The following is a 24,870-nucleotide window of genomic DNA, read 5'->3' on the forward strand; positions in this document are numbered from 1 at the left end:
TCCAGTGTCACGTAAATGTTTTTTTTTTTTTTCCCCCTTCATATCTGAATTTGTTTCTTTGCTGTCAAAAGCAACATCTCCCCTTTAGTCAAAGCATTAGGCATGAATAAGTAAACATGAGTAGGGAACAAATTCAGTTATCAGGTTGTTTCAATCAATTAACACTGATATAAACGTTAAAATTGTTTGTATTAGCTGTATTTCTCTTACACAGTTAAATCCATACGGCTATTTCAGTAATTGTTTTGGCTATGGTTTATCTTGGCAAAAGATTGCTTGTAAATATATTGCGGTTGTAGACGTCCAACTCCACCAATGGGGGATGGTGCGGAAGGATACGCAGTGACGTTTCCTTCTGGAGGCTCCTCCGCTTTGAGGAGAGGTGACCACAGAGAGGAGGGAGAGAGGGAGAAAGCAGAGGAGGAAAACTCAGCACAAGACCCAGCAGCATCATGGCACCTATCGGATTAAAGGCGGTGGTCGGCGAAAGTAAGATATTTTTTTAATTAGCCTGCTCGTTGTCTGGTGTGGTTCGGTGCTGCTGCAGTGCCGCGCGTAAAAGCGGTTGTCGTGTATGCGTGTGCTTTTGCAGGATGCGGATGTGGGCTAGTGCAGTTGGACGACGATGATGATGGTGATGAAGGTGGTGCCGTGATGTACCATTTTATCCCACTGTCAACCACAGTGGTGTGGTGCGGGAGCTGTAGATAACCTGCTGAGGCTGGGTTGTCACAGCAGGCTGCTGCGGTGCGGATGCATATTTGTTTTCCAATGAAGAGAGCTAAAATCAAATCAAAATCAAATGTTGGCTTATTCAGGTAGTCTGGGAGGCAATGTACGCCCGCTGAGTCTCCATCTGCGTTGATTCATAAATATCCTCCAATAACGCTGCAACATAACCTGTGTTTTTGATCCAATGGATGCTACAGATATGTTCACAGTTTTAGCTAATTAAAGTCAATAATCTAATTTAATTCTGTTGGTAACGACCAGTAAGGAGATTACGACTCTCCATCTATGGGATTCCCTGGATTCAGCAGCGCCTCACCCTTCTGCTGGAACAGAACAGGTTGCGTAAAACACCCCTGTCCTCCAGAGCGCCCCATTGCTGATCCAAGCTGCAGTTAGTGCCGATTCACATCGATGACTGATTTCATTTAAGGCGGAAATGTTCCCAAAAACGCCTCTATGTAACAAATACCGCATTAAGGTGCACATAAACTATCGTTCACAACGATCACTGAATGTCCTTCATCACCACCGTGCCCTTTGACGATTACTCCATGTAATCCTGCATCTTTAAGAGGATGCAGATTAGACTGCTCAGTATCTGGCTTCTCATCTTTTTTTTTGGGATGATGCTCGTGCAGTGTGGTGCTGATGCAGGCCTGAACATGGAGGCGCAGCTCCATTCTGCTCAGACGGGTCAGCTGGGTGCAAGTGTTGGTGGTCTTGATAATGTCAGACAGGCCTGGAAAAAGAGGCACACAGACCTCTGAATGAGAAACCAGTCATCCACAATGTTGCCGGCTGATTTCAGCAGCACCTAATTTATGTTTTTTGCTAACGTGCCGTACCAGTGGTGCAGGATTTGCTTCATTTGATTGCTGTTGTCCAGTTTATTGATTTGGTCTCACGTTTCACTACAAAAAGCCACTCAGTACCTTTGTAGTCACGTCTTTGTAATCCCCCATTCCTTGCTGTTAGATATATAGATCCATTTTTTTTAAAGAATCAATTCGGAGATCATTATTTTTTGTCAAGCCTTCTGTTGCAACTATCCCCCCATCCATGCCCCACCCCATCCCATCAGACACCTCCTCAGTAACAGGACCTTTAGCTTTCTGTTTTTAGGTAATGGAGGCTGAATAGGTTTTGGCATCAGGCCCTCTACATTGAGCAAAGGTTGAGCTAGACTTACACATAATTACTGACCAAAAAGGTCTAAATTCACTGCATTGGAGTGGGAGAAATATTATATAACTTGTATATTTTAGAATATTGCTTGTTTTGGTAAGGTAACTGAAAGTTGTAAGCAGGGCTGTAGGGACTAAATTAAAAAATACCTTGATGACACTTTTCCTTAATCAGTTATTCATAAGATAATATTTAGATTAGTGGTAAAAATTAGTTTGAGGTCATTTATTCCAACCATGAACTTTTGTAAATAGGTATTGTTATGTTAACATATTGATGTCTACCAATGTTACCAGCTCACCCTGTTGATGGCTTGTTTTCCCTTCGTTATGAGGGTGATGAAGGGTCAAGGTTTGACTTAGTGTTAGATTATTTTTCAGGTGATAATCAGCGTTATTTTGACCACAGACGTGTTTGATTTGCTCACGACAAGATTTGTTTCTAATACAGCAGCATTCAAGGCAACAACATTAAAACATTACAGCACTACAAAACGCAGCCTCACACACCAAATATTCTGGCATGTTCTGCATTATTGAATTACTTAGGCCTTGATGACTCCCTATTATATAACTCCATCTATAAAACTAAAGACAGGAGCATGCTGCTCTCTTTGTCGAATGAACCTTTCTCTGAACAATGTAAACACTTGTGCATGTTTCCCAGTAGGTAAAGGTAGAGACGCAGCAGGCAACACCTGTGCTCCGTTGAGCTGAGGTGAAGCTGGGAGAGGATTGGTGGAGACAATGAGGGGAGGAAAGGGAGGGCGACACCATCATGGGCTCTCACTCTGCAGCACTGGATGTAGCAGCCAGGATGAAGGAGGGGGGGATGGGCAGTAAAGAGAGCTTCACCCTCCCCTTTTACGACTGAGTATGAGCATCAGTCAGCAAGAGAAACAGAAGGGAAAATAAGGCTGAAGGGTCAGGATGCTCAGCTGCTATAACCTGAGCTGACATATTTTAATCTAATCAGTGCTGCAGCTCAGGTTGAAAAAACTGGGGGAGCGTTGCAGGGTTAGGGAACAATGAAAGCACCACAGGTTATTGATTTCATCCTGCCCCGTCCATGTTGATCATAAACATGAAGCCTTGTTTTAACTAATTTATGTTGACACTGAAAGGTAATTATTCCTTATTGTTATTTATTGATAAACGAATGCAAAACTGTGCTATTCAGATCACAGATTATGTCATTCTCAATGTATTTATTGTGATAATCATTAATTTCTGTCATCAAATCTGATGGATCATCTAGGTGGCACAAGTCAAAGTGGAAAAATGAGACACATTTATTTATTGTTTTAAAAACTACAATTACGCCAATACAGGCATTTCCTTCACCTGTCAGTTTCAGCTGGGGGTCACAAGGTTCATCGTAGACAAGCTGTTCAACTGCACTCAACATGCAGCAGTATTGATCAGCATCCTGTAGTTTCAGAGCAGGGGCAAGATATGAAAAAAGAAAACCAAATGTGAAGTGTTTATAATTCAATCAAATGCTCATCTAACTGATTAGATGAATTTATTGTCCCAATTCCATATCAATATTTTCTCTCATAGACTGTATAATGGATGACGTTCCAATATGGTCGGAGCCACATTGGAAATGCTGAATCAAGATATCGATTTACAGTGACCTCACTGACAGCAACAGGGTGCCAGAGTTGGGCTAGTTTTTTGGACCCCCACATTGGTTTTGATAGATTTGATAGTCCCATCTCTTCTTGATTCTGATTGGTCAGTTGGGGAGGAAGTAATCTATCATTGTCGTTAGTTTGGGATGGGTACCTTTCACATTTAAAACAATATGGTACCAATGCCTGGTACCAGGCAATCAGTATTGGTACTCAACAGTACCAATTTTCTGTACTTTTGTGCATTTATGTGGTACTAAATATTAATTTGTTCAAATGATAAAATCTCAAAGTTTTTTAAGTGAACATATTTCTCAATATATAAACTTGCAATGTAGTGTTCATGTCCAGTGTAAAAAATCCCACTCCCTCACAGTCACAAGGTTGCGTTTAGGTACCTAAACATGGTTGATTTTACAAGAATCGGTACTCGGTACTACAGAAGAGAATTAGGTCGGTACCTATAAAAGTACCTAATTTGGCACCCATCCTTAGTCCCAGTGCCACTAAACTGCAACAACTTTCATTTTTGAATACAGTGACAAAAATACAGATGATAGTGATAAACTCTTTATTTTTTTCAGTTGTTCTAAATTGTAGTCTCCTGACTAGTGCTGATGACTGGCTAGCTATTTAACAAAGAAAAATACCATAATGTCACTCCTCTGTCTATCCCAACTTCTTTGGCTGTTCTAGTAAATTTCAATATACCCCTTTTAAACAACTTTATGCTTTACATTTCACAGTACCCTATGTCAATTTAAATTTCTGCAGCAAAGCTGAGCTGTCCAAGCTTATTTTAATACCATATTATTTGCACAGTGCCACTCACAGTACCAAAGTGCTGTTACATTAATACATTGACCCCAGTTTCACTTTGAATTTCTTCACATTTTCTATAAAGTGCTGATTTTACCATTAGTAAAACAATAATAAATGCAGTTGATGAGATACAAAGTTTGAGCATAGACTGTAAAATACATGGATGATGTCACCCATTTGTTTGAGAGTTTTGAAGACTACATTCTGTAACTTAGTTTCAAGGTTGGATGAGGTAGAGAGGCAGGCTTTAAGCCTCTTCACAGACAGTTACAGGGGGCTTGCCTGTTGGTAAATTCATGGGCAAAACTCCAAAGCCTAATAACCGCAAATATAATAAGTTAGGCAAAAAATGTTCACCCCCTGTACAGTGGGTGTAAAAGTTGTAAACTTGTCTCTGTAAAGATCATTATTGGCTTAATGTATGTGTGTGTGTGATTACCAGTGCCTCTGCAGCCATACTTATGTGGATGCTTAATGAGCTGCAGTTTTGAACGCAAAGGCTTTATTTAAGACTGGATTTTGCAGCTTGAGTCTTGAGTCTAGTCCTGAGAAGCCTAGCTTGGTATGTAGACTGGACATAGTGTGGAACGCCTTGCTTGGTTGGTTCCAGTGTTTAAGTTTCTCTGAAAAACAAAGGCATTAGCAGTGATGGTGCACTTTGCTACAGTTCAGAAATGGCAGTGAGGTAGGGGGAGTTGTATTAACTGAAAGGTTGTTGCTTGTTTGTATGGAATGAGAAAATTAGATTCATTTTTGGCAAATGCTGAGTTTTGTGGACATCCGGTGAGGTTTTATCATTAGAAAGAGCCAAGCTTGATCCCCTTTTCAAATCTTGATGGAACTAGACCAACCTTATTCAGACTCTCATGCACTTACATTAGAGTTTAACATATGCTCTTATTCTGTCTTGATCAGGAGGAAATAATGGTGGTGAAGTGTTCCTTTTGATATCTGATATGTAATGTTGATTCAGTTTCCCTCGAAGGATCTGGAAGCATCTGTGCACCCATCTCTGTTTAGGGAGTCTGTGTGTGTATGAAGAAAGGAGCAATGTGAAATGAAGAACACATGCATGCATTTAGTTGCACATGCACGCCTAAACAACCGCTCACACACGCACGTGATAAGCTCTCTATTGACCTTGGAAGCATAACTGAACCTCAGCATCACACAACTGTCTGGGTCCAGCGCCTGACGCAGTGACTGCAGCCCCAGGGCCTCTGAAAGCCACACACAAAGAACAAAATGAAACGCACACTGCAGACACACACGGCCCCCAAATACATCCATGTTTAAATATCATCCTGGTCACAGAGTGTGAAGGGTAAGCCAAATAGAGATTTCTAATGCTGGGTCCCAGTGCTTCATAATCTTAATGAATTCTCTTACGCTGAGAAAGAGTGCTGTGTCAGAGCTGGCACGTGTCCTTTTTCCACCCACTGCTTTCTTAACAGATCGGCTCACACCATCCTTCCTCTATAAACATGCACTCACGCACAGTGTAGACATTTATAAAAGAAATATCCACTTAAAAAGCTTTGGTGCAGCATCGGCCACAATGGCCCCTCCTTGGATGACAAAAACAAAGGAGTGGATAGAGATTAAAGGAAACAAAATGACGAGATTGCATGGCCTGAAAGTGATATCAAGCCGGTCTCATAACTGCAGGAGGATTTAATATACTGCACAAGGTGATATTGGCATGGGCTTTTCTGCTGTATGTTAGCAGCACAGCTGAGCTGGATGAGACTGCAGAGCCATCAGAGCCACAGACTCAGCCTCAGCCAGGTTGTCAGAGCCTGCGGCATCTCAGAGGATAACTTGCTTCCTTAGTCTGTTGTATTTTGTCTGCAATTGTTGTTCTCCGGGTTTCTGGGAAGTGACTCTTCCAGGTGCATAAAATCAAGATTAAGTGATTAGTTATATAACACACCAAGCTGAATTTAGCCCTCAAGCTTTTCTTCTATTTTTGTGGTAGAGCCAAAAAACAATTAACTGATTAAACAGTTCTCATATAGACTAACGAGTGAACATTCACAAAGCAGTGGCTACTAGCACATCTTAAGCTTCCATATTGAGTTAAATATTGAATAGAAAAGTGTTGTAGAGAGGTCTGATGTAGTAGTTCTGGAAATGTATTTGATAGCGTGCTACCGTGACTTTTTGCCTTCAGGACGAGCACAGAGGACTGTTGACTTCCACTTACCACGTTGTATTCACCTGTATTTCTGGGTCAACACGAACAACTAAGGAATACATAATAAAAGCACTTTTTGCCATCAGACATTTAAATAATAACATGTTATAGCCTCTCATGCCCTTTAGTTGAAGCATCTTTTGAGTACACGGGTTATTTGTTACGGGTATTCACCTATTAGAAGGATGTACAGTAAATAGTGGATGATGTATACTCATTATGATAATAAGAATCTCCCCTGCTTCATGCCTTGTTCTGGTCCTTTTCACCCTGACCACGTTGCAATTCCCATAACCACCCAGTCACGATACAGTATTCCACTCATTACCTGGCATGAAAATTTGTCCAACATAATTCACCTAAGCGTCTCTACTTCAAGTAATGTCACTTAAAGTTAACAGGACTTCTGCAGGAATGTTTCTATTGACATTTGTGTCTTCATTCAGCTCTTCCTCTTCTCTGTGCTTTACAGTCGACACACCTTTGGTCATGAAAGAGGTGAATGCCAAAACTTTTAACACCGTTGCTGTTTTCTCTACCTCTTGATTTGAGTTGTGTTGTTGTGAAGAGTGACTCACAGATTACTCATAAACTTACTGCTTTTACCTTGATTGAAGAGCAGTTAGCTGTCCTACTTTTCCCTCTCAGATATTGTTGATGTCCAGTAACTCATCAGGTTGATCTCACATCAATGCCAAGTGCAAGAGCTTGTCATTATTCCTCAGTTGCATCACCAGCCAGATGTTTTTGTTAAATTGTGTATCAATTAACAATGCTAACAGTAAGCTGATGTTTTTGCCAGAGCGTCACCAGATAGAAGTGAAGTGTGCCAGTCTCTTTTATGTGACTGAATTTGACAAAACAGGTGTGATGAGGTTCTCTTTGGATTTGCTTTGACTGCTGAGGATGAAATACCCTTGCTGTCAAATTTTGGCCAATCAGAATCAAGAATCAATCAACCATGTTCAATATTAGAGAAAAACAGAAAATGAAAGCAAGATAAGAATAGATGGAGCACAATAAGGATTTTAAAGCATACTAGACATGCTGTCTTTTCTGTGTTTGACAGAATAATTAGGCTCCTTTTATCAGAAGTTTATCCTCTGAGAATCTGATTGACAATCTTACTTGCCATCCAAAATCCAAACTTTGGGTATATTAGAAACCACCTGTACTGCTTTCAACAGGCAAACACTTGTTTTTGCGTCATCAGAAGATTAAGCTGAGAAGAAGCACTTGTTGCCTCTCAGTTATCATCCTAAAATGAAAAAAATATATACACACAGGAAATAACACTGGTGTTGTAACTTAGTATCAGCTGTTATAGTAGATTTTGTTTATGTGTGCAAAAATACTTGAGACCACCCTTGCAGGAGCTAGTACCCCAGTTGGTCCACCTACATTCCCAAAGATTCCAGACACATCCCTGGTCTCTTATCTTAACAAACATTGCCTCAATACTTCTCACAGTCTCTGAATCCATCATTTTGAAAACAAAGAGCCTCTGGTTCTGCTGCTCTCAGATATCAGTAAACCTTATTAGGTGATCACATACACGACAAAAATACAAAACATGGCTCAGTATTAAAAAAGTAACAGCTTGAAGATATCATAACTAGAAGAATCCAAGCTGAGGGTGTCAGGTAGGAGTATTATAACACCAGTTTTTGCTAGCCATCGATTAGTCAAATGGTGCTATTGACCCCATTACATAAGAAAACAGACTTACTCTGCACAGTTTTTTTTTTTTATTATTAAAAGAAATTGAATATTTCATGTAGAATTTGTGTTGCTTAAGATCTGTGGGATTTATGCAGTGTGAACAAAATACACAGAGAGATGGAAAAATCTTACTATGACTTGCTAGCAATCTGTGGCTAGTGGTGGTCAAGCAATCTGTAAAAGTTTTGCACAGAGAGCCACAGGTAAACGCACACACAGCCTGTTGCTCACTGGAAAAAAAAATTGACTTCAGAAATTTGTTTTCCTTGCTGCATGGCAACTTCTGAGACTGAGATCACCCTTTAATCTGAGTTTATCTCACTGTCAAATGGAAAGAGGTGGCTGAAGCTCCATTTATGTCTCAGATGTAGTGCTGTCTTCAGCTCACCTCTCTTCTGTGCCCCACACGATTAATTCTGGCTCATCAAGCCCTCTACCACCAAAAAAAATCAAGATTAAACCATGCCAACACCAGAGAGGGGTATTGATAAGAGTTTATTGATATTAACACCCATACTGATTCTGCTTATCAATCTTATTCTTAATCTATTCCCTTATCAATTCCTCCTGTAAATTTTCTCTGTATGAAAAAGAGCTTTACAGCTTTTCTGTGTCAACATTTAATTGAGTTTATAAGTAAATGACTATGTAATTGGTCTCTGGATCTGGATATCTCTGAGTGTAAATACATATATTAGTACAAATTGCTTGTCACTTGATGCTGATGTACTGTTTTGTTATATGTATTGTAATAATTATGTTATTGACTGAAGTAGGCCATCTAGTGTCGCTAAGTGATTATAGCATTACTTTGAGTTGTTTGGAACCTTGCCGTAGTTATGAAGTCAGTCATGAGTCTGCACGTAACTTTTCTTTCATCTGCCTGATAGTATTTTTAGATTTAGAGTTTTCAGTGTTGTTTACAGAAACTGTGATATGTTTTGTTATGAAACTTGCAATTCTGTGTAAAAACAAAGCTGCTTATGTATGCTAACTGCTTGCATATCAATGTTATTTCCTCTGTACGTTAGCATCAAGCTAGTGGTTCTTTGTTTGTATCATTTTTAGTAAATAAGGAGATGAAGACCATGCTGAATGTATTGAATTTGAATTTCATGTGAGAGAGTAATGTTCATTTTTTGTGCGTTCAGTTCTTCAAGAAAACTTCAAGCTAACAATCCTAAGTCAGAGTTTTCTTGGGAAACTGCTATCTAACTGCTTAGCTTAAAAAGCTGCAGCAGACTAGTCGACGTAAGGTACGGCAGCTCTGGCATAATGTAAAGATAAGGGAATCGTTGAGCACAAATGCTAACAGTGTCGATGGATGAAACATTTCTTATCGATTCTTAACGGAAACAGGTTTTTGATACCCATCCCTAGCCAACACTGTGAAGAAGAGAACATTTATAGAAATTACATTAGACTACTTAAAACAAACACAGTTACCAGAGCTCATCCCTCTACCATAAATTTGCAGACATGCAGACAGGCCTGTCGGTGGAGGTTTTAGGAGTCTGTCTCCTTTTTTCACCTCTACATCATCACTTGTCATCCTCCTTTCTGAAAGTCATGGGAAAGGTTGCCAGTGTCAGTGCATTTCATGTTTTAGCTCAGTGACATGCACCTCTTCTGCCTGTGTGACCCCGTGACTTTGACTGGGGACACACTGGAAGCATGAGAGACTGGAGTTTTATCAACCTCCTCGCCTTTTTCTCACAGCCTACTTGTGCTGGTTGGGGCTGGTTATGGTGTTACACAACCACAGGCCTGTCTCACAATGCTACAGACGCATATCAGGCAGTGAAGTCAGACTTGTTCTGGTTTTCAAGACCAGTCATTTGAGTGTTTTTAATTATAATTTTATTTAATTTACATTTTAAGAAAAAAAAAAAAAAGCAGACAAAACTGAAGCATGATGCAAACAGCTGTGTAGAGAGCTGAAACCGATGACTCAAGCTTTCATGGAGTCCATGTTTCTCCTTTTGGCCTCCATTTTGTTTTTAAGCCTACAGTATCCTGTTTTATGGAATGACAGTTTACAGTGTTTTATCTTTATATACAGCATTTTAATCTTTAGATATGGGTGGAGAACAGACCAAGTTTTGTGGGTAATTTGCTTTTTGGAAGGTCAGAGCCTTCCAGTGAATCTCAGAGCGTCTTTTATTCAATCACAGTATAAACAGCAACCTCTGAACTGAACTGAAGAGTGTTGAAGGCTGTTGAAATATTTCAATGCGAGCCCTGCCGAAACGTCCGCCTGTCTCCTTTAGATCAGTCGTGTCGTATCCTCTGGAGATGGATGCTGCTGCGAAGCTGAGACCGAGCGAAAAAATGGGTCATGTACTCATAGGTGAAAGTCCCCGAAGGGGGCAGAAGCACGAGTCAAAGAGAGACACTGTCAGTTCTTCACTGCTGCATCACGAGCAGAGTCACTGAACCAATCAGCCAAAACTGTTGTGTCTTCCTTAAGACAGTAATGAGTGTGGCTCCTTTGTCAACATAGGGTCAAAACCCTGATCCTTATTTTGACATTTTATTTGGTTACTTTATTTTTTTAAGTTTAGGGGAAAATATGGCTATTTTTCTGAGCTTTTTGTCACTCTTTGTTTCCCCCTTCTCTCCCCCATGAGGATGTGTATCCTGTTAAACTGGATGTGAGAGAGAATGAGGCATCTGAGTGTGTGCCATTGTGTGTGTGTGTGTTCACCACTCTGCCTGCTTGGTTGACACAGCTGTTGCTCTGTGTTTTCTCAGGTCCCTTCCCTTCTGTCTGACTGGTGGGTTCCTGTATTGTTCCTCTTTTAGGAGGTCAGGGAGGGAAAAACAACAATGTTGTCTGTTCCTTAGTTGTCGGTGTAGCATCAACTGTTATCATCAAAGATTCAGTGCTAACGTGAGCAGAGCTCACCAAAATAAATCTATTGATAGATTGAGAAATAAAGTGCTCTATATACTAGGGCTGAACGATTTTAAGAAAAGATTGAATTGCAATTTTTCTGGCAGATACTGTGATTTCAATTCGATTCACGATTTTCTTCAAATCAAGCTTTGGGATATTCACATGTAGGGCTGAACGATTTTAGAAAAAGATCTAATTTTTCTGGCTGATATTGCAATTCACGATTTTTTAATCATCAATAGTGATGATAAATTATTTGTTTTCATCAACTTCCACTCCTAAACAGAGGCTTTGTGTTGTTGACCTGCTTACTAGCATTTTTAACATATAGATTGCCTACAAATTTGTAAAACAGAATGTGTATAATACTTGACACAACAGATCCTGAGTCAGTCAGGAGCGCTGCAAAAAATTGCTGCTTTGGCCATCTCAAAATTGCATTGTCTAAAATTGCGATTTTGATCTGAAAACGATAAATTGTTCAGCCCTACTATATACTGTTTACTTTTCATTCATCTTTTTTTTTCTTGCTATTTATCAAATCTTAGGATTATTTGAATGTATAGTGTGTAAAATAAAGAAGCATGTAGTAGTACAGACATGGTAGATATGTGATTTAATATGAGGTCATTCCCTTTCATGAGGAATAGAATCATTGTAGTCAAAATAATGTTGTCTGTGTACCGTAATACCCCAGATATCACCGTGAAGCTTGTCTTTTCTTCTTAAAAGAGCTGTTTGAGCAGTGCAACGATGGGGAGGGCTAATGTCAACTACCTTCTGATGAAAATTAAAATGAGGAATGGAGATGAATAATATGACTGAGTCTTGAAGTGAGAAACATAAGATTGTCAATTGATCAAACATGGTTTAGCAAAAAGGTTAGTTTTGTGATGCCAAAAACTGTGTGTTGTAGGACAAGCTCAAGATGGTTTCCTGTAGTTAAGCAATGTATATCACTCTAATCTTTTACCTACTGATTGTTTTTACTCTCTTACACTATTTTGGTTTTGCACCTGTGTTGCAGAATCAGGATGTCAGAGGTTATTGGCAGTCACACCAACTTTTGAAAGCAGAAAAACAAATAGTGTCCAGTGCTGAAGGATGAAAGAAAACAGCGTTGTTGTTTTTACTATTGTTATTATTTCCGACAACATGCAAGCTACAGTTGGGATTAATTTGTTTTGTTGGCATAGGTATTTTGGTGTTTTTCTACCTCTGCATCTGTCTGCTCTGGTCTGTGCCCTCCACTCATCAGACAACTTGGCAGCCAATCAGGCCTCATTATCTATGCATCCCTGCCAACTCTGGTTACTGTCTGCATATTAAAGCCATAAAGTGAGAGGCTACAGATCATCCACAGAGGCTGACATTGTGACAAATTTTCTGCTCAAACTTTACTGACCATACATTCAACAAGGACACATTGTAAACTGCTAAAAACTACCACCATATTGGACCTTCTATTGCAGTATGACAGCATTAAAATCAAATTTTATAAAAGAATATTTTGCACCCTGCATGACATTTCATGTATTTAAAAGTTCTATGTTAGTTCAGTACCCGCTTGCTTTTATCTGAAAATGTTTATCGGAAAAAACCCTGTAGCACAGTACAAGAGGAAACAGATCAGCTGCTACAGAGGAAAAGGAAAGCGTGTGACTGATGACCCCTGAGCTTTTTTTGTAGAAGAGTCTCAATCTGCAGTCTGGATCCACTGCTGGATGAAGTGCAGATCGACTTGTCAGGAACTGCAGGGAACCACCCTCAGTTCTTTTGTTTCAGTTGTTATTCTTGTGATTTGGTTTACATCTTCTGTAAATTGTCCTGCTGATGCAGCAGCTTAAGGACCATGTAAGGTGTTTAAAATAGCCCGAAGCTGAGTCAAGGAATCTCTGTCATTTGGAGAGAATAATACTGGAACAATTTCAAGTTCACCCGTCCCACAGGAGGTCAGATACAGTTCTCCTGACTCTAAGGAGGTGCAGGTTAGAGTCTCTGTGTTTCAAGATTCACTGGGTCAAATCCCAGTCATGCAGCTCCTGTTCTTCCCAGGCTGCATTCAAAGGGACACTCAACAGTTTTATTATCTCTTTTAGCTGGATTCATGCACACATATATTTCAAGGTCCTGACGTCTGTCTGGTCCTTATAATAAAATGAAAGGTTTTAAATTAATTAAGCATGCATATGTCCTTGGTTTTTGAGGAAGAATCTCAAAGGTTGGATGAAATACATACAAACCTTTGTGTCTGTATTTGATGTGTGTTAAGCTTTTTTTTTTCTGAGTCTTTTCTAATCTTTGGTAATCCACTTGTTTCTGTATTACCTCATTTTTCAGTCAAGGTCAAAGGATTTAGTGGTTTATATTCATCGCAATCCAGCATGATGTTTAACAGTAATTTACCCTAAATGGATTTATCCTGATACAGCTGCGCCAGACGGTTGGCACAATGATCAGGCTAATGTTGATACCACAGAATAAACCTGACCATCCTTGCGGGATTTCACAGTGGAGTGGTTTATCTTTTCACTCCGTGGATCTTTGAGATCACAGAGAATCAAGGCCAAACCTCTATTCTATGTATATTCTCTGTGCTACTGCCCAGTACTGTAGATCATTAACCTTGTTTGAGGCTATATTTGTGCTTTGCATGTTACTGTCCTCCAGTGTTGGAATTGCATTATGGGATGTTCATATTTAGACCTTTGCTAGAAGGGTAGACATTTTACCCGTTTGGGGGAAGAACATTCTTCTATTTTAAGGCAAGATGTTTTATGCCCTTGCAAGGTCTCCTCTGCCATCTGTAATGCATGGAGGCGAAACGGTGGAGGAAAATCATTTCACCTCTGATTCTCCCTCAGAGGCTGTAAAAGAGGCAGACTGCAGCAAAGACAGTGGCTATAGTGTTGGAGCTTGCAGGGTACAACAGCACTGTATCTATGTATGTGTTTGAGTGTGTGTACATGGCAGTCTTGTTGTGTGTTCACAAGTTGTGCATCTTTTGTGACATCTCCCACCGGGCACCAGTATTCCAGCCTTGCAGGGCTCAGTGTTAGTGTAAAAGTATTGTGATGGCTGAATCCCGTCTCGATGCTGTTGTGGAACTGCAATGTAGGTTAGAGTCTGCACAAGTGTTGGTCGGCTCCCAGAGCCACAGTGTTGATGCCCTGCCCGCTCTACTGACCAAAATTCGGATTTAACCCTCAACTAATATAATTAAATATTATTTGGCAATGTACAGACCATAGCATCACGGCTTCAACAGCCAGTTTAAAGCAAACATCTACTGTTCTGGTCATTTAAATGACCCATCTATAATAAGCATTGATTACACTAATCTTGCCGCCTGTTCATATCCTTGCACGTTCATCAGCAGTGCTGTTTTAATTACCTCCGCCAAGGAGGCTATGTTTTTGGGAGAGTTTGTCTGTCTTTGAACCCCATAACTCAAAAAGTAACAAACCAAGCTTGATTAAATTTTTAGGAAATGTTCAAAATGGGATAAAGAAGATCTGATTAAATTTTGGAGGTGAATCTGATCACCATCTGGATCCAGGATATTTTTAAAAGGATTCTCTATCGTTGTGAGATAGTGTCATTTTCACCATATGTATACATAACTCCACAATGAATGATTGGATTCCTTTGCAAAACAATACAAGACAAGGTCACCACAATTTCTGACGGATGTAAAAGTACGATCCACATCCTGGCAATATCCTGGATACTAAGATCTGTAATATGAAATATGTACTGGGTCATCATCATTTTCAACACTGTCAGGTAACAAATTATCGTACAAACCTACAATTAACATCAAATTGGAGCAGACAGTCTGCTGAAAGGGAGTATAACATTAAAGTAGGACTAAAGTGTTGCGTGACAATTACAATATGCTTGGTGGAGGTCTGCACTCTCTGAGTGTTTTTCTAGGTTTTTTTTTTTTTTTTTTTTTCATTTTTTTGCATCATATAACGATTTAAAAATGAAACTTGAATATGTGTCTTTATTTTAAAGCTTGATCAATCTCCAAGCTAGCCAGCAGGGGGTGCTCCACAGGTTTTTGGCTCCATTTAACAGAGCAATCATGCCATCGTTTCTTCACTATGGTCTCTTAAAAAACTTTAAAAACACAGCATCCTTGTTTAAATAAATTCTATTTCTGTGTGGAATCTTGTTTGCATTCCTTTTGGATGGCAAACAGTTTCTGCTCTTGGTACTCGTACAGGATGAAAGCATCTTTTAAGGTTATCCAACTAAGGTAGTTCATATTCAAAAGGCCAAAAGTTCATGTGATGATGATAAAAGAGCTCTACAACTGATGAACTAATATACAGTTGGATGGACAAAGTGTCTAAAACAGCCAAGTTTTGTTTTTCTTCTCTCCGTAGAGACTGCAATGCGGTTCTGCTCATGATTTAGAGAGGCGGTGTGAGATGTTAGGAGCAGCGCCTGTCACTTTGTGGGCGTGTTGATGAGTGTTTCCTGATAGGGGCAGTCTAAATCATATTTTCTGCATCAGTCAGAGTTCTGATTGTTTCTCTTTTTTTTTCGTTTACAGAGATTATGAACGATGTCATCAAGAAGGTGAAGAAGAAGGGAGAATGGAAGGTGAGAAGCTGATACAGTAACAAGAAATGACCCGAAAATAATTTATTATGGTTGTAGACACGAGGAGATCTGGACTAAAGCTGACCAGGGAAGTTACTAAAATCTTTCAGCTTATTTTTTTCCTCTAGCCTGTGTATGAAAACTAAAGCTGTGCCATGCGCTCCATTTAATAAATGTTTTAATGCTATAAATTCTCAGAGGCAACATTTGCCAAGCCATTAGTTTCTTGGAGCTGCGTAATGTCTGGGCTTATTCAGCGTTTCCTTTTGGCCCACTATTTGAGTATCTTTTCTCTGATCCCATCATAGTGTTTTTGGTAGCTATTTCATTTGCACTAATATAAGTAAACTAGTATAATTATAACTACTTTTTATTTCTTTATGTCAGGCACTGATCGTGGACCAGCTGAGCATGAGGATGTTGTCATCCTGCTGCAAGATGACAGACATCATGACAGAGGGCATCACCAGTAAGAGGAGACCATCACAGCTTCCAATACATGTGTTTGTTTGTGTTTGTGCACTGATGTAACTGTATTGATGTGTGTTTCTTCTTTAGTTGTTGAGGACATCAACAAGCGACGAGAGCCTCTTCCCAGCCTGGAGGCCATTTACCTGATTACACCTACAGAGAAGGTACAGTATGTATGCTTTCTCTCTCCTTACATCCTGGCTCTCTGTAACTCATACTGTACATTCAGAGGTGTGTCTCTGGCAGCATGTCGGTGTTTTCAGAGCAGAGAAGCTGAAGCTGTTTCAAACATTCGGCTGTTGACTCAGCTGGAGAAAAGCACACACAGTCTTCTTTGTTGACATGACCTCTGTCTATTTATCTCGCTAAATATAATTTAATGACAGACCATGATTACGTCAAAGAACAGTTACAAAAGCAGGTTGGAGAACATACATCTGCATTTTGAACTAAAAATGATACTCAGGGAAGAGTTTCAGGTTAGAAAATAATGATTCTGGTCTTTGAAGAAATTAGAAAAGAGAAAATAACAAAAGTCTTCAGGGCTAGGATGATATGCTATTCTTGCGATTCGATTCTGTTACAATTTTTTGGGGTGCTGATTCGATTTAAGTTGCGATTCTTCGATATTTACAATTTTTGCAAATTTTAGTTTGCTTTCATAAAACCAGACAATGCGGAAAAGTTAAATGATGGTGAAGCCATATTTTCCCATATAATGCACATCACATGAGTCAGAGAGAAACATTTCACCCTCTGCTGGAGAAAAGTGGTGGCTTTTTGCCAACCCATCTCAAAAAACAAAAACTGAAATGAAAAACTTGAAAAAAGAATTATTTTTTTTTTACAAAAATCCCAAATTTTGATTGTGTCAAACAAATCCCGATATGTCAATTTTTCAATTTTTTTCTCCCACCCCTAGACGTCATGCTTTATTGGTTTCTTGTTGGCTTTATTAAATTCATCATTAATTTTCAACCTGAGCTAAGGTCATATTTTACTGTTAAAATCAGTTTTGTTGGCTCTTTGTCATAAACATGGCCTGTTGGTGAAATAATCTTGTTTTTGCTGAGACTATTGCAAGGCTTTAAAGGAATAGTTTCCAACAAGTCATCAACAGGGTTGCAAAGGGGGGAAGGAATTTCCAGAAACTTTCAATGGAAAGTTAAGTTGAGAAATTTGGAAATATTCTGAACTGTTTTATCTAAACCTCCTTGACTTTATGTAGTCCTCAGGTTGGTGCCTTCAATGGTTTTGTGCTGTGAGCATCATGCACAGTGCTTGGTGGGAGTGTGGCATTAGTCAGCGGTCAGCAAAGTGCTGCTATGTGCTCTAGAAATAGCATTTAATCAGGTTGTTTTACCCCAAATAATTCCACAATATACAAACCCTAACTACATTTAAGTCCATCGATATAAATTCACAGTTTACGCCCATAAATTCCTGTGGGAGGTTTCCAAATTTGAAAATTCCTGAATTTTTTTTTAACCCAAGCCAATGAAAATAAAGCTTATATGACTTAGAATGAGCACTAATAGTTGTGTAGTGTAACAAGTTTAATGACATGAACTCTGCTTCTCTCCCCTCAGTCTGTCCACACTCTGATTGCAGACTTCAAAGACCCTCATTCAGCTAAATACAAAGCAGCCCATGTTTTCTTCACCGACTGTAAGTACATAAACGCGAAACCTGCACTGGACTTTCTCTTTGTCAAACGTGTTTAGATCATAGACTGTGTTAAGAATGGCCTTGTCTTTGTGCTGTTATGGACATGAAGCCTAAAGATGTTGGAAATGAGGTCAAAGTTTTGCTGTATGTGTCTGTCAAATCAGTCACATCCTTAATTGTTTGTAGATGCGTTTAGTTTCAGCCTTTGTATTCGATAACCACATTGAACATCTGCATCATCATGTACTGCAATGGTCGTTTACGTGGTAAATTAAATCATGTATAAAATAACTCTACATGAACAGAGATCTGGAAACATTTGGCTCAAGAGGCGAGGACAATCTTCATCACTGTTTTACTGTATTTATGAAACAAACAAATTACAAACATTTTGGAGATCTTTTTAAACGTGTTTTCTTTTCTCTTTAGCCTGCCCTGATCCTCTCTTCAATGAGCTGGTGAAGAGCCGTGCTTCCAAAACCTGCAAGACTCTGACGGAGATCAACATCGCCTTCTTGCCCTACGAGTCACAGGTAAACAGCCAGCCCGGGACAACTGTTATTTGCTTTTCCTCTCATGCCATTATTCATCTTACTTAAACCTAGCAGGCAAGAAATATAAGGTCTTCCATTTTGTTTTTTGTGAGTGACTGTGAGAGAGACGGAGCTGGAGCAAGGGGCAGGGAGGGATCGATGAAGATGAGTAGGAGGAGAAGGATGCTGTAAAGGACACAGACAGGAATAGTAACAGTGAGGTTGCTGGAGTCAGGGATGGATAAAATGAGACAGAGAGAAGGAAGAAACACATATTTACACTCAGGTGGCTGTTCAGCACATAACTGCTGACTCATCAGTCACTATGTTTACTGCCAGACTGTTCGAGACTCACATTTATAATTGCCGTCCCTCCCTCCCTTCCTCTCTTGCTGCATCTCCACCCTGACTATCTTTCTCAATTCCTGCCTCCATCGTGTTTCTCCTCCTTGCTTCCTGTCTCTGTCTTCTGCATATTTTTTCCACTGTTCCTTTTTTCTTCCTTTTGCATGTTGCTTTAAGTCATTTCTCTTCTTTCAGCTTTTTGTTTTTTCACCTTTCCCTCCCTCCTTGCATTTTTATCTGATCCCCGCCTCCCTAAGCCTCCCACATCTCCTTCAATCCATCTCCCACATCTATTCTTCTGTCCATCCTTGTCTCTCTCACTATCTGAGGATGCTGTTAGTCCCACAATGCTTTGCTCCTCTCCTGTCTACTGTGATTAATTCAGATTCAGTGGTTTTCTGCTTTAGGCAAAGTGCTGCCTCATAGCCCCGCCCACAAACTGATGTTTGCACCCCATTGGATGGGACAGGATCCATACAGCGTGAGATAGCCAATTGTCGACGGGCTAACTCAGGGACCCTTCTGCAGAGCAGTAAAAAGTGGTCATGTGACTCTAGACAGATGGGGTGGGAGGAGGGAGTGGTAGGGGGTGATGCAGAAGAGGAGAAAAGGAGAGAAAGAGGAAATAAGGACAGTAGGGAAAGGAGGAGACAGGAAAGAGGAATACTGGAGAAAAAAACTATGGGAAAGAAAGAAAAACGAGTTTCAAGGTAGAGAAGACAGAAAAAGAGATGTGCAGCATGATTTGACAGAACTGTACAATTTTTGATTCACGAATAATAAATGGTACAGCCAGTCTCCCTGTTTGGTTATCAAGTAACATGCAGAGGTTTTAGATTTTTTGTAATTCCTTTTTTTTAATATAGAACATGAAGTATTTATTTTTAAAGATTATTTACTGAAAATGAACCAAACTCACTTGAGACCAATTAGAGATGGGTGCTGATTTAAAGTATGAGCACCTGTACTCCGTGATTCTCACATATGATCTCATCACCAAGGAGGCGTGTTAAAGCCAGGTGTAAATGGCCTTCGATTCTCTCTCTTTGTGATCTATTGTGCTTTCAAGATGGTCATGTTGCCAAAGGACATTTAGCATTTCTTTTTGTTCAGTCGCCAAGTTTATGTCCATCTTTTTACATTTTAACTTTTCATTTTCCCCAAAAATTTTGGATGATGAAAAGAAATAATGAATGTTTTGGATGGGCTGTGAAGGAATGAGACTTGCCTCTTACTGAGGTTTGATTATGGCACAGCCAAAGTGGCTTTTTGATCAGTTACTGTCCAAAATAAACTTTTTTTCTGTCTAAATGCAGGTTAATTTCAGGTCTTGTGTGTAAAAGTGGGCCGATATTTACTCATTAGCTGCTGGCCATTTTCAGAGCATCTTGAACGATCTTTCAATACCCAAATAATATTGCTTTCTATGACCATGTAAACACCAAAACTCCTTAAGAAGAGTGGAACCTCTTTTTTATGTCTCGCTTCTTGTTTTTGATCCAAAAAACAGACAAAACATACTTTTTTGATCGTGTTCATCTTGGGTCCATCCGCTCCATCCTTAAATCCTCTCCATGATCATCTCACGATTGCGCCACTCTTTCTCTCTGAACTACCTTGACACATCATCTGTGTTGAGATTATTTTTTAATTTATTTTTTCTTACCACAATTGATGCTGGTTAATATTGGTCATTGGCCATAACAGAAATATTAATATCGGATATCGGTATCAGCCAAAGTTTTCATATCGGTGCATCCCTACTTTTGTACTTTATATTAAAAATGTGAAGTTAAAGAAGATCTAAAACCAATAAATGTAAGAAGGCCAGACACAAACTGTGATATATGTGTGTCTTTGTGTTTGCAGGTGTACTCTCTGGACAATTCAGATGCCTTCCACAGTTTCTACAGTCCCCATAAGACCCAGCAGAAGAACCCTGTGATGGAGAGGCTGGCTGAGCAGCTTGCCACGCTCTGTGCCACCCTGAAGGAGTACCCTGCTGTCAGATACCGAGGGTGAGCTGCAGGGGGTGCTGCTGAGATGCAGCTAGGGTTAAAGGCTGGTTAGCAAAACAAATCACATCTCTGAGGTCTTTGAACTTTGTTTTACTGTTAGGTTTTAATGAATATAAGCTGCAGACTGAAGACAAAGTACAAAGTAAAACATACTCATCCTGAATTACTGCCAAAATTAATACCACTACTACAGCACTCACAGGCCAAAGTTTTTCATTTAAACAAATGTTTCTGTATCAAAGGAATGTTTTTCCTCTTCCTGTCTGCCTGTCCTCCTCCATATGATCCCATTTGCCTCTTCACTTTACCCTCCATTTATCCACCCTCCTGTCTTCCCATCTTTCTGTCAGTGAGTACAAAGACAATGCCACCCTGGCCCAGCTGGTTCAGGACAAACTGGACGCCTACAAAGCGGATGACCCCACCATGGGAGAGGTAAGCCAAGGGTGGATTTCAGTATTTTTGCTTTTGTTTACCTGTGCAGTCAAAACTTGAGCTCTCCTTTCAATTTTGTGCCTGTGTACTTTTCTCTTTGTAGGGTCCAGATAAGGCTCGTTCACAGCTAATCATCCTGGACAGGGGATTTGACCCTGTCTCTCCTGTCCTGCATGAGCTCACCTTCCAGGCCATGGGCTACGACCTGCTGCCCATTGAGAACGACGTCTACAAGTATGAGGATGACCATGAACAAACAAGAATCAAAAATGTAACTTAGATTAATGCCTTTCAACAAGCACCTTTGCTGTTTTTCCCCAGGTATGAGACCAGCGGCATCGGAGACTCTCGTGAGAAGGAGGTTCTGCTGCATGAAGACGATGACCTGTGGGTGAGCCTGAGACACAAACACATAGCCGAGGTGTCCCAGTAAGTACCTTTATTCACTTTACCTGAGAAGCTAATTTTACTTTATGAAAACTCCTCTGTTTAACTGCTTCTTCTCCTTCATTATCAGGGAAGTGACACGCCAGCTGAAGGAATTCTCTGCCAGCAAAAGGATGAACACCGGGGAGAAGGTACAGAGGAAGCAGCCTAGTGACATATTTAATAGTTTACATTTTGAACACATGGTACTGACAGAATATTGAAACTAGTGTGTTAATCTGATGGATACATTAATATCGTTCACTAGTCTACTCTACCTCATACTATATTTGACACATTTTCCTTTCACTTCATCAGACCACAATGAGGGATCTGTCCCAGATGCTGAAGAAGATGCCTCAGTACCAGAAGGAGCTGAGCAAGGTGTGTATTTGTGAGTGTGTAGTAGATTTAATATGTGTGTAAATGTGAAAGTTGACCCAGCATGCCCTGGTTTGTCTTTTCAGTACTCCACCCATCTGCAGCTGGCTGAAGACTGCATGAAGCACTACCAAGGAACAGTAGACAAGCTGTGCCGTGTGGAACAGGTGAGATAGCTGCAGGGGTGGGAACAATAGAGGTCAAGAAAGGAAAAGGGACATGGTAAGTGACGACATAGAATAACAACAGAAAGAAAACAGGGAAAAAAGAGGCAAATGGGGAAAACTATATCGCAAGAGTAAATGATCATGAATGAACTGACATTTTTTATTGAATAACATTCTGTTTCACACAGTGTTATTTGAAATTGTTAACTCATAAAAAGTGAAGTTTACATGTCTCCCCAAAAATAGTGAAAGTGTTTGAAATGTCTAACTTGCTGTCATAGGATCTGGCTATGGGCACAGACGCTGAGGGCGAGAAGATCAAAGACCCCATGAGAGCCATCGTGCCAATTCTGCTGGATGCCAACGTCAGCACATACGACAAGATCCGTATCATCCTGCTTTACATTTTCCTCAAGAATGGTAAGAAAGACACGTCTGATGTTTGTGGATGTATTTGCAGAAATATAATATGATGTTATGAAATGTTTTTGATAGATTATTGACTTGTGCTGAATGTGCTAAAAGCATCATTGGTTGGCAAAAGTAGTGTTCAATTTTATCTGAAAACTCAAGATGAGACCACTAATTCCTGCATACTGCTCTTAAGGGAACTGCATACTCGCTATTATTCTAGAAGTAAGCAGTGTCCATTTCTAGTATTAGAAGGAAAGATGTGATTCTTGCATATGATTTGCATTTCATCCCAAAAAAGCTTGAGGTATCGAATGTTATACATTTTCAGTAACAAGATTTGAACTGTGTGTTCAGGCATCACAGAGGAGAACCTGAACAAACTGATCCAGCATGCTCAGATTCCTCCTGAGGACAGTGAGATCATAACCAACATGGCTAACCTGGGAGTCCCCATCATCACAGATGTAAGACCCCTCAGAGTGCTGCTGCCTCTCTTTCAGTCTGTCCTTGTCTTTTTATTTCTTAAGATGCCTGAGATGGGTCTTGCTTCTTTTTTTTTCACTGCTGTATTTGCAGCATCTGTCCTTTTTATCCTGTGTTTAAAGATGAACCCATGTGAAAGAGTGGGTTAACTTCAGGCCATGATTACTTTTGTCCCTGTACTCTTCCTGCCTTTCACTTTTTCTTCTCTTCCCGTCATAAGTCCACTCTCCGCCGAGGAAAGAAGCAGGACAGGAAGGAGCGTGTGAGTGAGCAGACTTATCAGCTGTCCCGCTGGACGCCTCTGGTCAAGGACATCATGGAGGTATATTTTGTCACTTTTGCCTTTTGATTTCTCTTTTGAGATAACATTTTCTGATATGCATCCAACATTTTTTTTTTCTTAGGTTGGTTTCACTCACAACAGCCTGTGTCATTATCCTAGCTTGGTTGTTAGTGTCTATATTTAGCCTCATACATGCATGAAACCTATTTTCCAACAATGGGGCTGCAAATGGTTGCTAGGAGATGTGACAAAGCCCTGCAGCCCTTATCAAGGTGTGTTTCTGTGAGACCTAGACAACATTATTGCAAGCAAACGTCGGCTCTGTTCTTTTTTTCCTTCCCTGGCAGGATGCTATTGATGATAAGCTGGACACCAAGCACTACCCCTACATCTCCACCCGCTCCTCGGCCTCCTTCAGCACCACTGCTGTCAGGTAGTTTGTCAATGACAACACATCTTTATGTACCAAGGCTCACCATGTGTCATGTGTGGAGTCTGCTCTTTTTTAAATCAGACAGAAGTGATGGTGTTTGATCAATAGCAATTTGGGAAGGGAGATGGGTTTAATGGATCAATACTTGGAAAAAAGGCAGGACGGCAGAGGTACTGCTGATGACTTGCAGGTTAGTGTGTTGCAGATCAAAGTAAAAGGATAGGACAGGAGACAGAAGCTTGTTATAATTTACAGACTGGAAAGTCTCATTTAAATTCTTTGCAGATATAAATTTGAGATAGATGCTGGAAAAAGTTTCCACTACTTCATAAAAAAAAAAGGTCACTGCTTTAACCCCCCTCACTACTACATGGGTCTATCTTGAGCACCACTAATTCTCAAACTCCCGTATGTGTGAAAGCTGCCTGTGTGTAATGATGCAGCATCACAATATACAAGCTCTAAGTCATGTGATGTTCTTCCCCCACACAGATGCACACGTACACTTACATGCTCTGAGTTCACGTAAAAGGGGCTGTAAGGAGTTTGAAATTGATCCACACTTTAAAATGAGATTATCAGCACTAATATTGCTGGTTACAGGTTATTTTGGATTGCTACTTTTTAGCGTCCAGTTCAGGTCGACCAGGACCGGATTGATTTACGGCACCTCTAGGTCTCTATGACAACACCACACCTGCTTTCGAAGTTTAGTAGTGAGAAGAAATAAAACACAGAGATCTGTGTTTTTTTTCTCTGCTAAAAGCAATTTCTGTGATTAATTTTGTAGTGATAGTGGACACAGGAGCCTAACTGTCAGACAGAAAAAAGTCAGAAGAGCAGAAGAAAGCTCAACAGGAGAGTGATACTGAACTATTTACAGTCTGACAGTGTTAACTTGTTGTCATGTTAGTCTACAGATACGTCGGAGCTACAGGTTGTGGGTGTCACTATATTTCGCCAGCTCGATGTCACGTTTCAAACCGTAGTGCTATGTAACTGTACT

The 24,870-nt window shown here is 40.1% G+C and overlaps 1 protein-coding gene across 2 annotated transcripts in view; it reads left to right on the forward strand.

Moving 5' to 3' along the window:
- Positions 1 to 341: 341 nt before the first annotated feature.
- Positions 342 to 24,870, forward strand: part of stxbp1a (syntaxin binding protein 1a) — a 33,133-nt gene continuing 8,604 nt past the window's right edge. The window contains exons 1-17 of one of the 2 annotated variants that reach the window (XM_074689861.1): positions 342 to 489; positions 15,758 to 15,807; positions 16,195 to 16,276; positions 16,366 to 16,442; positions 17,868 to 17,946; positions 18,376 to 18,479; positions 20,694 to 20,842; positions 21,193 to 21,277; positions 21,381 to 21,511; positions 21,599 to 21,706; positions 21,795 to 21,855; positions 22,022 to 22,087; positions 22,171 to 22,251; positions 22,533 to 22,671; positions 23,020 to 23,129; positions 23,369 to 23,470; positions 23,779 to 23,864. In XM_074689861.1, the coding sequence (XP_074545962.1) occupies positions 453 to 489; positions 15,758 to 15,807; positions 16,195 to 16,276; positions 16,366 to 16,442; positions 17,868 to 17,946; positions 18,376 to 18,479; positions 20,694 to 20,842; positions 21,193 to 21,277; positions 21,381 to 21,511; positions 21,599 to 21,706; positions 21,795 to 21,855; positions 22,022 to 22,087; positions 22,171 to 22,251; positions 22,533 to 22,671; positions 23,020 to 23,129; positions 23,369 to 23,470; positions 23,779 to 23,864 (1,547 nt within the window). In that variant the 5' untranslated portion in view covers positions 342 to 452. The remainder of the gene's footprint in view (positions 490 to 15,757; positions 15,808 to 16,194; positions 16,277 to 16,365; positions 16,443 to 17,867; positions 17,947 to 18,375; positions 18,480 to 20,693; positions 20,843 to 21,192; positions 21,278 to 21,380; positions 21,512 to 21,598; positions 21,707 to 21,794; positions 21,856 to 22,021; positions 22,088 to 22,170; positions 22,252 to 22,532; positions 22,672 to 23,019; positions 23,130 to 23,368; positions 23,471 to 23,778; positions 23,865 to 24,870) is intronic. The other variant, XM_074689862.1, reaches the window with a different exon arrangement.

This window comes from Halichoeres trimaculatus, unplaced genomic scaffold, assembly GCF_033239565.1.
Source record: "Halichoeres trimaculatus isolate MK-OKI-2021-1 unplaced genomic scaffold, fHalTri1.1 fHalTri1_scaffold_16, whole genome shotgun sequence".
NCBI classification, from domain to species: Eukaryota; Metazoa; Chordata; class Actinopteri; order Labriformes; family Labridae; genus Halichoeres; species Halichoeres trimaculatus.